The 12,217-nt window shown below is 42.4% G+C and overlaps 2 protein-coding genes across 22 annotated transcripts in view; one reads left to right on the plus strand and one right to left on the minus strand.

Moving 5' to 3' along the window:
* The window catches only part of Prpf40a (pre-mRNA processing factor 40A), a 50,384-nt gene extending 43,529 nt beyond the window's left edge, over window positions 1-6,855 (minus strand). For 8 of the 21 annotated variants that reach the window (XM_042275298.2, XM_006974233.4, XM_006974232.4 and 5 more), the window contains exons 1-2: window positions 5,720-6,136; window positions 4,372-4,503 (exon numbers count right to left, since the gene is read on the minus strand). In XM_042275298.2, coding sequence (XP_042131232.2) covers window positions 4,372-4,503; window positions 5,720-6,121 — 534 coding nt within the window. In that variant the 5' untranslated portion in view covers window positions 6,122-6,136. Of the gene's footprint in view, window positions 1-2,854; window positions 2,935-4,371; window positions 4,505-5,719 lie in introns of those variants that run through there. The other 13 variants (XM_042275300.2, XM_042275299.2, XM_006974234.4 and 10 more) reach the window with 7 other exon arrangements.
* Arl6ip6 (ARF like GTPase 6 interacting protein 6) overlaps window positions 6,819-12,217 on the plus strand; it is a 36,327-nt gene continuing 30,928 nt past the window's right edge. The window contains exons 1-2 of the mRNA XM_006974230.4: window positions 6,819-7,424; window positions 8,662-8,715. Of these exons, the coding sequence (XP_006974292.1) occupies window positions 7,025-7,424; window positions 8,662-8,715 (454 nt within the window). The 5' untranslated portion in view covers window positions 6,819-7,024. The remainder of the gene's footprint in view (window positions 7,425-8,661; window positions 8,716-12,217) is intronic.

The following is a 12,217-nucleotide window of genomic DNA, read 5'->3' on the forward strand; positions in this document are numbered from 1 at the left end:
AAGGCCAATAATGATTCAGATACTAAACACAGAGACAATGTAGTCACAAGTAACCTCTAGGCACACGTGATCAGTTACTTTCTAGCTTACATTGTAGGAAATAGTATCTATTTGTTTCATTCATTCAACAAGTATTACTGAGCACCCACAACGCACCAAGAACTGTGCTCAGCACCTACAGAATTATTAGCAAGAACAACTTGGTTCTTGTTCTGTAAGAGCTTATAATCTATTACTTGTTAGGAAAATAGCAAATCAGAAAACATTAATGAAAAAATAAAGGAGGAAAATGTCACAAAGTACCAAAATAAAAAAGTAAAAATTCCAAGCATATCAAATAGGTGTTAAATAACTTAGAGAGGAAGTTAACATTGTTCAAAATTATTTCTGAGGAAATAATTTAGGCAAGCAAAAATGTCATGGTAACAGTGATCTTGAAAGCAAGAGGGCAAAGACAGCAGCATAAGCTTAAAGTAAAGAGCTCATATAACCATTTATGGCACCATGAAAAGATTAGTATGAAAACATGCACCACTCATTGCTTTGGCATGTATTGCTGTGGAATTTAAATACTAGGCCACAGATACAGAGAAACACTAGAGATTATTGAGCAAAGAAATACATTTTATTTTTTGTATTTTTTTATTGGAAATAGCAGCCTTGAAGTAAGAAAGCCAGCTCAAAAAAGTTGAGTATCCTAGGGATGGGAATGGGACAACCTGGGCTGTTACAGATCTGTGAGTTTGTCTTACTCAGTAATAAAGTAAGAAAATCAAATTCATTTGTAAAATATAATTACTCATGGATATACTATCAAAAATTCACCCCCAAACCTGAATAATTAATTAGAAATTTTATTTCCGTATTAATCCAAGAAAGTTGATACCACAAGCTGTTAAATCTGGAAGGAAGCTCAAGACTTAATTTCATTCTTTTCATTAAAGAGGAGGAAAATTAACACTCAAGGAAGAGTAAACCAGCTAATAGGACTCTGTTGGGCAAAGGCAAAATTCAGCTGATAAAGAGAGCAGAATTTAATGTTCTTGGTGATTAAAAAGCACATTCAAAAAGAAAAAAAGAAATAAAACAAGAAAACACTAAAGAGAAAACATGTTTTATTCTGAATGGGTATGGAGGAAGACAGCCTTATACATGATAATATTTTGACAGAAATTTCTGCTGCAAAGTATTTAATATTATTCCTAAGCAGAAAAAAATTTCAGTAAATACTTAAAAAAAGAGAGAGAGAGACCCCTCCAAAACCTTACATACTATTTAAGTTCATTTATTAGTAAGGTCCCTTCCAGCAGTGCAATTTTCTAATTCTGTAATTAACTGACAAGTATGCCTTTCCCAAAAAGTTGGTGCATCAGGAGGTAATTTCATCTACATGATAGGTAACTGAGATGAATTTGAAAGATAATTATGATTAAGTTATATTTGCTATTTCTAGGTATTTACTAATAGACTCAGCCTGAATTGGAGAAAATAGCATTCTAGCTTATCTTATAAATGAAGAGGAGAAAGCACTGAACATATCACTTCTTGAAGTGACTAGATGCATTTCAATTTTGCAAACCCTGTTTTACCTTAGATCGCTATTGTCTAGTCTGCATATTGTTTTAGAAACAAACTTTAAAATTTCTTGTCATATTCAGTAACATCTCAAAGACCACACTCATTCAGTAAACACAGACTGCTGCTTATTTTAGTCTTCAGCTGATCTAAGCAAGACAACTTAGACGTGATCAATACAGCAGATAACTGACAGAAGACTGACCTGTTCAGTACCTTGGTACATATCAAAATCCAGATGGCAAGTCTCTTTCATAAAAAAATGCCGTAATATATGCACATAACCTATGGACATCTTGTATAATTTAAATCATCTCTAGATTACTTATAACACCTAATACGATATACATGCTCTATACATAGGTAACTACATAGATGTTTCATGTGGGAATACGACAAAGCAAAGTCTGTGTTCTGGAAAAACATAATTTATTTTTCATGCACTATAGTTAGTTGAAACAGTGGATGAGGAACCCTGAAGTTATAAAGAGTCAACTATTTTTGAAGATTATATAGCCTTCAGTCCCAAACTCTATAAAGTTTTTAGTAAACTTTTTTTAAAAAGATGGATGGCAAAACCATATATTCACTGCCATCAATGATACAGGCACCCTACTTCTCAATTATCTTCATTATAATTATTATTCATTAATAATTCTGAGCATATATAAACAGAAGAAATGATGTAGGAAAATGATCAGTTCATCATTAAGAGAAAGTTCACAGAGCTTTAAGAAAGAGTCCTAGAATCCTTGAGGATTCAGTATATCATGCTTTCCCAGCTTCATAATGCTGAAAAAAGGTTAACTAGCTTGACTAAAAGTAAGGACCCGTATTTGTTAGGTAAAAACAGGGGTACTAGAAAATGGTCTAATTTTGAGAAAACAATGCCTATTCTCTTGAGACTTTCAGGGCTAGTACCCTATTCATTCATTATCCTCACCGGGACCAACTGAGGGAGAAAGAATTCTAAACATTTAAATAGTCAGGTGTACTTTATGACGCATAAACATTGGACTAGAAAAAAAGTAGTAGAAAACCATGAAGCAAAATTCAGAATATCTGAAGTATACTGAGTAGCAAGTCAACTCACTAGGAAGGCAGTCACTGGCACAGCTAAAGAGAAAGGGCCATAAAGCAAACTGTGACCAGCTTATGCCAATTACTTCAAAAATAAAATCTGCATTGTACTGAAAATGACTAGCTGGCATCTCAGGTTTGCTAGTGCAACAGCACCATTACAGCAAGGGTAAGCAGGTCAACCCCTTGCAAAACTTACCTTGATTGGCCCAATGGAAACAGAAGGCCCCAGAAAAGAGAGAAGCATCTGGCAGTAGCAAATTGTTTTATTTTATCTTTCTGTGGAAAGAAACTAATTTTAAATAAGAACCAGAGCATTTAAAGAATAAATATTTTTTAAAAGCTCATTATCTAGTTAAGAGCAGCTCTACCAAGAAAACAAGAAGGGCTCTGTGCTGCTTAGAGATGGAAAGGTACAGAAGAAGGATCAGAGTTGTCTCTGCATCTCCTAGGGAGCTTAAAGTACTGTTATTCTAGAGTAACAGAGCAAAAGAATCTTTTATATAAGGAACTCCTGCAGGCAGAATCTTTTCAGTCTGGTGCCTTTGAATAAAAAATTTATACAAAATTAAGGGCTATATTCCAAATATAAAAGAAAACCACTTGACATTGAGCCACTCTACTTTTAAGGTAAAATAAAAAGAGAAACACAACAGGTTCCTGTTTCCACTGCAATTTCACCAATAACTTTAGTCTTCATTGCTTAAACCATTATTATCAAAGTCAACAGCACTCATTAGCAAAAGAAAATATACAACTGGCTTTCCAAAATATTTTGCTAACTGAAATTTTTCCCAACTTATCAAGACATTCAAATGAATAACCCAGCCTGCCCAAGGATCTGTGTATTATAGAACCTTCCATAGGACACAACTGTTCATGAAACTGAAGCTCTGGCCTTTCTGGAACACTTCTAACATAGAAAGAGAAATTCTGTCTACCAGTGTCACTGAGTCAGCTAAAATCTTTTGATCCAAATCACTCCCACAAAATGTCCACTTACAATTTGTGCTAGGGATGCAAGGGGCAACTCAAAAGTAGGAGTGCTGAAGCAATAATCATTTTAAAAATTAAGTAGAAAATGAGCTATCTATTTGTCACTGTACAGGGAAGAATTAGTAGTAGAGCAGAGAATCCCTTCACACCCAACAAGAAGAAGATATTCCAAGAATAAAATCCATTCTAAATGAAAATCCCAAGTAATTGCTATTTTTCTGATGCTACGCATTTATACAGTTCACCAAAATTATTTTATATATATATATTTACTCCTAGACCATTAAGTATCAACATGCCTGGAAAAAGTCATTAAGTCAAAGAGCCTAGATGTATAATGTCACTTTAAAGATTTTGTTTTTGTTTTTCAAGACAGGGTTTCTCTGTGTCACCTTGGCTGTCCTGGAACTCACTCTGTAGACCAGGCTGGCCTTCAGCACACAGATCACCTGCCTCTGCCTCCCCAGTGCTGGGATCAAAGGCATGTGCTGCCACGCCCAGCTTAAAGATTCTTAAATCTTAATTTTGTTAAGGAAGTCAGTAAATTTTTTTTTACTACATTCAAAATCTGGTTACAGTCATGATCAATATTTGTCTTGTTTGAAAATGTGGATATAAACTAATCGTTAAACAGCCGAAAGTACAGCACTGACCTACATTTTAAAGTTTTGACACAGTAAAGCAAAAATAAGCAAAACAAAGTAAAAAGCATATTCTTACTTGTCCCATTGGAGGCCCTCCCATAGGGGGCATCATCTGCGGCATCATTCCGTGAGGTACAGGAGGCATGTTTGCTCTCTGACCCATAGGGTGCATTCCCATTGGTGCGTAATGCATGCCAGGATGCCCCATCTGAAAAGTAATGAAAAATGTAAAGTGAGCAAGACACAGTAAATGTTTCTCAAAAATGTGACTTAAAAAAAAAAAAATCAATTGACCTGTAAGGCACAATATTAAGTCAAACTGTGATTATATTATTAGATTAGCATATATTAATATTAATCTTTTTTTTCTTTTTTGAGTTTTCAAGACAGGGTTTCTCTGTGCAGTTTTCGTGACTGTCCTGGTTCTCGCTCTGTAGACCAGGCTGGCCTCGAACTCACAGAGATCTGCCTGGCTCTGCCTCCCAGGTGCTGGAATTAAAGGCGTGCGCCACCACCGCCGGGCACTAATATTAATCTTAAAACAAAATACACTATAGTGGTTGTTTTAAGGAGCCTGAAAATTAACAAAACAGGGAAAAGTTAAATCCATTATCAGATTACAGCCCCCTCCCCACCCAATGATTTAATCAACTGCTAAATGACTGCCCAGACTTGGTGGCTATGTATTGAATTCCAACTTAAAAATTGTTACGGTGAACACAACTTTGTCCCCTTTATACATATAACCAGCTTCTATTAGTTAAAATTACATTCATTTGGATGAGGTTTTGTCATAAAACAGAATGTGGGTACTGAAGAGTACTTCATTTAGAAATAAATACACTAGTTCCTAAGTCAAATATTTTAATATAGGTAAAATATCAAACAAAGGCTGTCATTCTGTCCCAGAAACTAAATGCAAATAACAAACCCGTTTAGCGAACTTAAAATATTACATACACATACATATTCATTCATTCATACATACATACATACATACATACATACATGTCCATTGTTCCTGGCCTGAAACTAAGTATCCGCTGCCAATTCTCCCGACAGAACCCCCCCACCCCTGCAAACCCCCACCACGGCTCCCGGAGCAAACCAACTATGGCAGCTTCTCTCTGAAGTCCTACAGACTTAAGGCTCCCCGCTATCACTCAGGCCTGGGGCTCTCAGCAGCACAGCCCGCCCGGGTCCCGGCACCTTCCTCCGGTGCCCGTCTAGGCCCAGACCACTGGAACGTCCAAGGTCCCACATCCGTCTTTGTGCATTCCCGCCCTCCATCCCTCTCTCCCCTGGGACGGAGCCCACCATCTGGAGCTCTTCCTGGTACACTCGTCTCCGTTTGGAGAAAGCTTCCTGTTTCTCTGACTCGGTTTTTCATTGTGCCGCTTTCCCCTACCCAGCCGATCCCTTACCGAGGGCCGTCTCCTCAGGAAGCCGTCAGCAGAGACCCAAGAACTGGAGCACAGGTTTGAGCCGGACAATCTCCGCTCCCCGTCCCCGGGACCCCGCGAGGGAGGTTGGCTCTCCATTTCACTCACCATGAGGCCTCCACGCTCGGCTCCAGTCCCCGGCCTCATCGTCGGGCTCAGACTGCTCCGTCGGCGGCCACTGCCGCTACACATACCAACAAGAAGCGATCTGAGTGGCTGGCGCCCGCTGGGGCCAAAGGGTAAAGGCTGCCCTGAGCTCCGGGGCGGGATCAACGGGGCCAATAAACTGACGGGCTTCCCCGCTGTCCAATCAGAGCGCGCGACCGACACGCAGCTCCGCGGCGATTGGCCCCCGGCCTCCGCCTCGCTCGGCGTCGCCTGCATGGAGGGGGGGGGGAAAGGAAGGGGGAGGACGGAGGAAGTTTCTGCGTCGAGTGCTCAGCCGGGACAACTCCACCAACTTCCCCCAGGAAAGGGGGACACGGCCGGGGCCCCCGCTTCCCGGCCTGGAACCACCTCACCCCGCTGGGGGGTGGGGCAGTGGCGTCCGGCCACCTCCGCCGCCACCCCTCCCGCCCTAGTTATACGTTCGCCCCACAAACCTGAGGCCCCCCAGGGTGGGGTGGGGGCGGGGTAAGCGGTTTCCCCCCCCCCAGCGTTTTATCGGTCCAGTGCGCGCGCGCGCGTGCGCGGTTGGCGTGGGCGGGGGAAGGAGTGGAGGAATTGGGAGTGGGGGGTGTGTGTGGGTGTGTGGGGGGGAGGGTCGAGCTGTGCGCGCGCCCGACGCTGAGTGATGGCGCGCGCGCTCCCGGGCCGGCGGGCGGGCGGGCGGGCGGGGAGGCGGGGAGCGGTAGAGGCGGGGATCACACGCCGGAGGGAGCCAGCGATTGGCCGTTAGGAAGCGGCCAGAGCGGGGCGGGGAAGCTGCTGTTATGGGGGGGCGGGGACGGCCCACCGGACCTGGGAGGGCCGGGTGAGCCCCGCTGAGTGTGAGTGCGTGTGTGCGTGTCCGTGCGCGCGCGCGCGTGTGTGTTCAGGGGCCCCGGGCGCGCGCCCCCACGGCGCGTCCGGACGAGGCGCCCGCGGTGGTCGGTCGGTCGGTCTCCACTCGCTCCCCCCCCCCCCACGTCTCCGCGCGCGTTGGTTGGGCCCGCCGGCAGCCGTCGCCGATTGGCTGTTGGGCCCGCCGGCAGCCGTCGCTGATTGGCTGTTGCCGGGGCGCGCGGGGAGGGGGCGTGGCGGCGGCGGACGCTCGTCCTCCGCGGGTCTCCCCGGTCTTTTCCCGCCATGTCGTTTGTAGCGAGTGCCCGGTCCGCGGCCGCGCGACGGCGCCGCCGGGTCACCCCGGGCCCCGCGGCTCGGCCTGGGTATTCCGACTTCACTCAGGGGGACGGCTGGGGGGAGGGCGAGGTCGACGAGGACGAGGGCTGCGACCAGGTGGCCCGCGACCTGCGGGCAGAGTTCTCAGCCGGGGCGTCGTCGGAGCCCCGGAGGGCCCCGCTTCTCCCGCCCGTCGGGGACGGGTCGCCCGTCCTGCCCGATAAGCGCAACGGCATCTTCCCGGCCACTGCGGCCGCCAGAGCCCAGGCTCGGCGCTGGCCCGTCCAGGTCCTCTCCATCCTGTGTTCGCTGCTCTTCGCCGGCCTCCTTGCTTTCCTCCTCGCCATCGCCTACCTGATCGTTAAAGGTACTGACCGAAGCCCCAGGCCCTTGTAAGCCTGTCCGGAGGAAAGCCGAGCCCGTGCACCACTCGCCCCCATTCACGGTGGCCGCCCCGAAGCTTTCCCTCGAAACTGTACCTTTCCTTAGTCGTCCCGCTTTTGTCTTCTCTCCCCAGATGGAGGACCCTGCTCCATAATGAGAACCGTTTAGAAAGGATCTGACTAAATGCACGCTCTGAAGGAATGTAGAGGCATGGAACACTTTAGTTGAGACGTTAGCCCGGCTGTTTTATCACAGAGTCCCTCCTTTGCAAAGGTTCATGAAAAAGTTCATGTGACAGTAGGCTGTAGATGTGCTAAGGCTGGTTCACAAATGAACAGAGAGAAACTGGAGGACAAAGATTTCTTTCCCGCATCCCAACTTTCTACTTTTTATAGGCAAAATAGCTTTTCTGTTCTGTGTTTGTAATGAGGTAGAGTTACTGCCGGACAGAGTCTGTTCTTCTGCTGGGTCAGAAATTGATGCACTGGCCAAAGAGGAATGCCCGAAAGACATTCTTCAGCTCTTCCCCATTCAGATTTGTTATATGGTTTAGTATTCATTATAGTGGACAGACATGGTGTTGACTTGCCAATTTATTGAGAAATAGAAACCTCAAAACCGAGTATCGTGTATTAAAAGGATTCAACACTTTGTCACTCCACTATTACCTTTACTAATGAAAACTAAATCAGATGCAGTTAGCCCTTGAACAGGTTACCATTGTTTGATTTTGGTGGGGAAGATAGATTACTTCTTCTCAATATATTATTGGCTGTTAACTGTGGCCTTAAAAGTTTGGCTGCCATTGCTTCAAATCTGTCACACTCTTGACCATTTTTTTTTTTTTTTACTTCAACCCTGATAGTTTTGTCGTGCACACAGTATATTTTTCTTTTGTTATATAAAGTTGTATGCCCATAAGTAGAAGTTCATCACAGAGGACATTGGTGTTTTGGACACTGGAGCAAGGAACTGAAATCAAAACGATGCTCTTAAATTTCTTTTATACAAACTTTGTTCAGCACAACCCAGGGGATAAACGCTATTCTCATATTTATGACTTTTGTAAAAGTATTTGCTTGCCGAAGGTAATATAGGTCGTAATTCAGAAGTTGAACCCAGCTCTGACTCCAGGGTACTTCTGGCAGTTGAACAGTTTGGATATTCATGTTGTGAAGAAATACTGCTTTTTCTACCTAAACCTCTCTTTGTGTTTACAGAATTGCATGCAGAAAACTTGAAAAATGAAGATGATGTAGATACTGGGCTGTTAGGTATGAACTGATCTTTTTTTTTTTTTTTTCATACAATCACTTACTTTTGCTTTTCTAAATTATATTTAAGTTATACAGGTTTTGGGATAGAATATTTTATATATACCATGTGTAGTTGATTCATTAGCATTTTTTTCATATATGTGGTTGTGGTAAATGTTATTAGACTTTTTAGATAGACATTTAGCTATTTTACATAATTTATAATGGGTCACTAATGTATGTTTACAGAATTCAACATAACTGCATTACTTGGGTCCAGCAAATACTTAAGTCATTTCTAATTATGTTTTGGAAAAGGCTTCCTATACTCCTTCAGGAATTTAGAACTTAACTTGCTCACAAATGTAGCCAACATAAATAGTATATGCAACAGACTTTAGAAGAATTTAATGTTCACATGTTTTTATACAAAATAGTTTCTCTTGAGATAAAATTTTTAAAGTAATTGTTTGCCATTAATGTCCAGATGAGTTTGTAGAGTCCAAAATGTCATACATTATGTAGTTTATTGCTTTCTAGTGATGACCGTTATTGATGGTATCTGTCTCTCTCACAGATGACTTTGAGTTTAGAACTTTACCTATTTGATGCATTTTATTTTTAAAATTCAGGACTGAGGAAAACAACTTTTTATAGCAGAAACATCAATGCCAAGACAGAAACCTCTAGGAACCTCTGATCAAAGAGAATAAATACAGTCAGTGTCAATACATTTATTCAATCAGATTCATGGGAATTAATTTTAAAGTAGGCATAGTTTGGCTTATAGAAAGTATATCTAGGGCCGGGCGGTGGTGGTGCACGCCTTTAATCCCAGCACTCGGGAGGCAGAGCCAGGCGGATCTCTATGAGTTCGAGGCCAGCCTGGGCTACCAAGTGAGTTCCAGGAAAGGCGCAAAACTACAGAGAGAAACCCTGTCTCGGAAAAAAAAAAAAAAAAGAAAGTATATCTATTATAGCATGTGGACAGTAGTTTTTTCCAACAGAAAAACATTCTTTAAACAATGTTTCAGTAGTAGCATTTTGCTTAGCATGCACATATTCTGATCTCTAGCACCACCAAAATAAGTAAACACCCGTTTCAGAGAAGCACTGCAAAGATGATTAAGTTCTTGATACACACACACACTGAGCTTAAATTCTTGTGGTTGAGGGTCAGAGAACAGAACCACTATATTATATTAAAGATAGGTTTTGGTAGCACACGCCTTTAATCCTAGCATTCCAGAGGCAGAGACCCGCTGGATCTCTGTGAGTTCAAAGCCACACTGGAAACAGCCAGGCATGGTGACACATCCCTTTAATCCCAGGAAGTGATGGCAGGAAGCAGAAAGGTATATAAGGTGTAAGGACCAGGAATTGAAGCCTTTTTTTAAGCTTTTAGGCTTTTGAGCAACAGTTCAGCTGAGATCCATTCAGATGAGGACTCAGGTTTCCAGTTTGAGGAAATAGGATCGGCTGAGAGGTTAGCTGTGGCTTGTTCTGCTTCTCTGATCTTTCAGCATTCACCCCAATACCTGGCTCCGGGTTTGTTTTTATTTAATACGACCTTTTAAGATTCATGCTACAAATTCTCATCTGTTGGAGAATAAATAAATGCACAGCAAGTTCTGCAGAATGCTTTGAACTGACAGGCCTCTGAGTAAACTTTTCCTTGACAAGGAAATGTCTAGGGAATTATATCCTTACCCTTTTTATAATTGGTATAAAAGTTTGAAATGAAGACATGAAGAAGCAGGATAAGTTTTGAATAAACTTGTTGAAATTTTCAACTAAGTTACAGTGTCCTGTTTTAGTTAGGTTTTCTATTGCTGTGAAGAGACACCACTACCATGGCAACCCTTCTATAGAAAAACATTTAATTGGGCTTGGCTTACTGTTCAGAGGTTTAGTCCATTATCATGGTGGGAAGCATGGCAGCATGCAGGCAGATGTGGTGTGGAGAGGTAGCTGCGAGTTCTACATCTGGATCAGCAGGCAGGAGGAAGAGAATGAGGCACTGGGACTGGCTTCTGGCTTGAGCATCTAAGACCTCAAAACCCACCCCCAGTGTCACACCTACCCCAACCAGGACACCTCCCAATAGTGCCACTCCCTATGAGCCTGTGGGGACCATTTCTTTCAAACCACCACATGTACCCCTTTTATGTGAGAATGATTTCATCATTTTGCATTATTTACTAGGTAATTTTGTTTATTACTAGTAGATCTGTTACATTAATATTTCAACGAGACACATTTAAAGTATCACAGAACTGCTTCAATTTCATTTTGATAGTAGGTTGATTTTTTTTTTTCTCTAGAAAAGAAGTAATTTGAGCCCAGTAAGTACTCTACCATGAAAAGAATTCTCTTTCTATAGACATAAAAATTTGGAATACTGCAAATATTTTTGAATCTTAGCCTAGGGTTGGGATAAAACGCAGTATGTTAAGAATGTAGCAACATTAGCAGCATTTCTCTTTTTGACATGGATAAGAATCAGTCAACTTGCTTGTGTGTGTGTGTGTGTGTGTGTGTGTGTACGTACGCTTTTGGATTATGAAACAGCCCAAGGTTGAGTCCAAGGATATTTAGCTTTTATGAATCATTCTTGTGTAGGTACTCAAAGGACCATGGGTTAAAAACTACTTTTAAATGCTTGAACTAATTGTTGTGCGTCTCTTCCTCCCCACATACACACTTTTCTTTCTAAACTCATTTTTCTGAAAATATATTCAAGGGTGATTAAACCTTGAAAGTAGTGGCAGGAACAGTGCAGTAGTTAAAAAAAGCACTTGCTACTCTTACAGAGGACACCAGTTCTGTTCCAAGCACCCATAAGGTGACTCACAGTCATCCCTTACTCTAGTTCCAAGGGATGTGGCCTGACCTCTGTGGGCCCCAGGCACACAAATGATACATATACACACATGCTGGCAAAACACTCGTACATGTAAAATAAAATGTAAAGGGACATGGGTGGTCTAGAGAAATGGCACAATAGTTAGGAACACTTGCTGCTCTTGCAGAGGAACCAGACTCAGTTCCCAGCACCCACATCATAGTGGTTCACAACAATCCATAACTCAGTTCCATGGTATCCTCTACTCTCTTCCTGATCTCTAAAGACACTAGGCATGCCCATGGTGCATAACCATATTCAGACAAATACTCAAAACAATAATGTAATAGATCTGAAAAAAAAATTCTGAAAGGTAATTTGTAACAGATTAATAAGCAGTGTAAGCCCTAATACCTGTTAGGAAATCTTACTTCTAAAGTTGCTAAGGTACTAAAGTTGCTTTAGTCATCTTTGTTTCCCTGAAAAAAATCCTTCATTGGAAGCCTGTATACAGTATTTGTTTGTTTTTTGTTATTGTCATTGTATTTCTGTTTTGTTTTTTAAAGAAAAAGTTTGTTAGGGCACAGTAGAAGAGCATGTGGGGGGGGGTTTGGGGTTTTGTTTTGTTTGGTTTTTGAGACAGAGTTTCTCTGTGTAGCCCTGGCTGTCCTGGAA

This window comes from Peromyscus maniculatus, chromosome 4 (assembly GCF_049852395.1).
Source record: "Peromyscus maniculatus bairdii isolate BWxNUB_F1_BW_parent chromosome 4, HU_Pman_BW_mat_3.1, whole genome shotgun sequence".
NCBI lineage: Eukaryota > Metazoa > Chordata > Mammalia > Rodentia > Cricetidae > Peromyscus > Peromyscus maniculatus.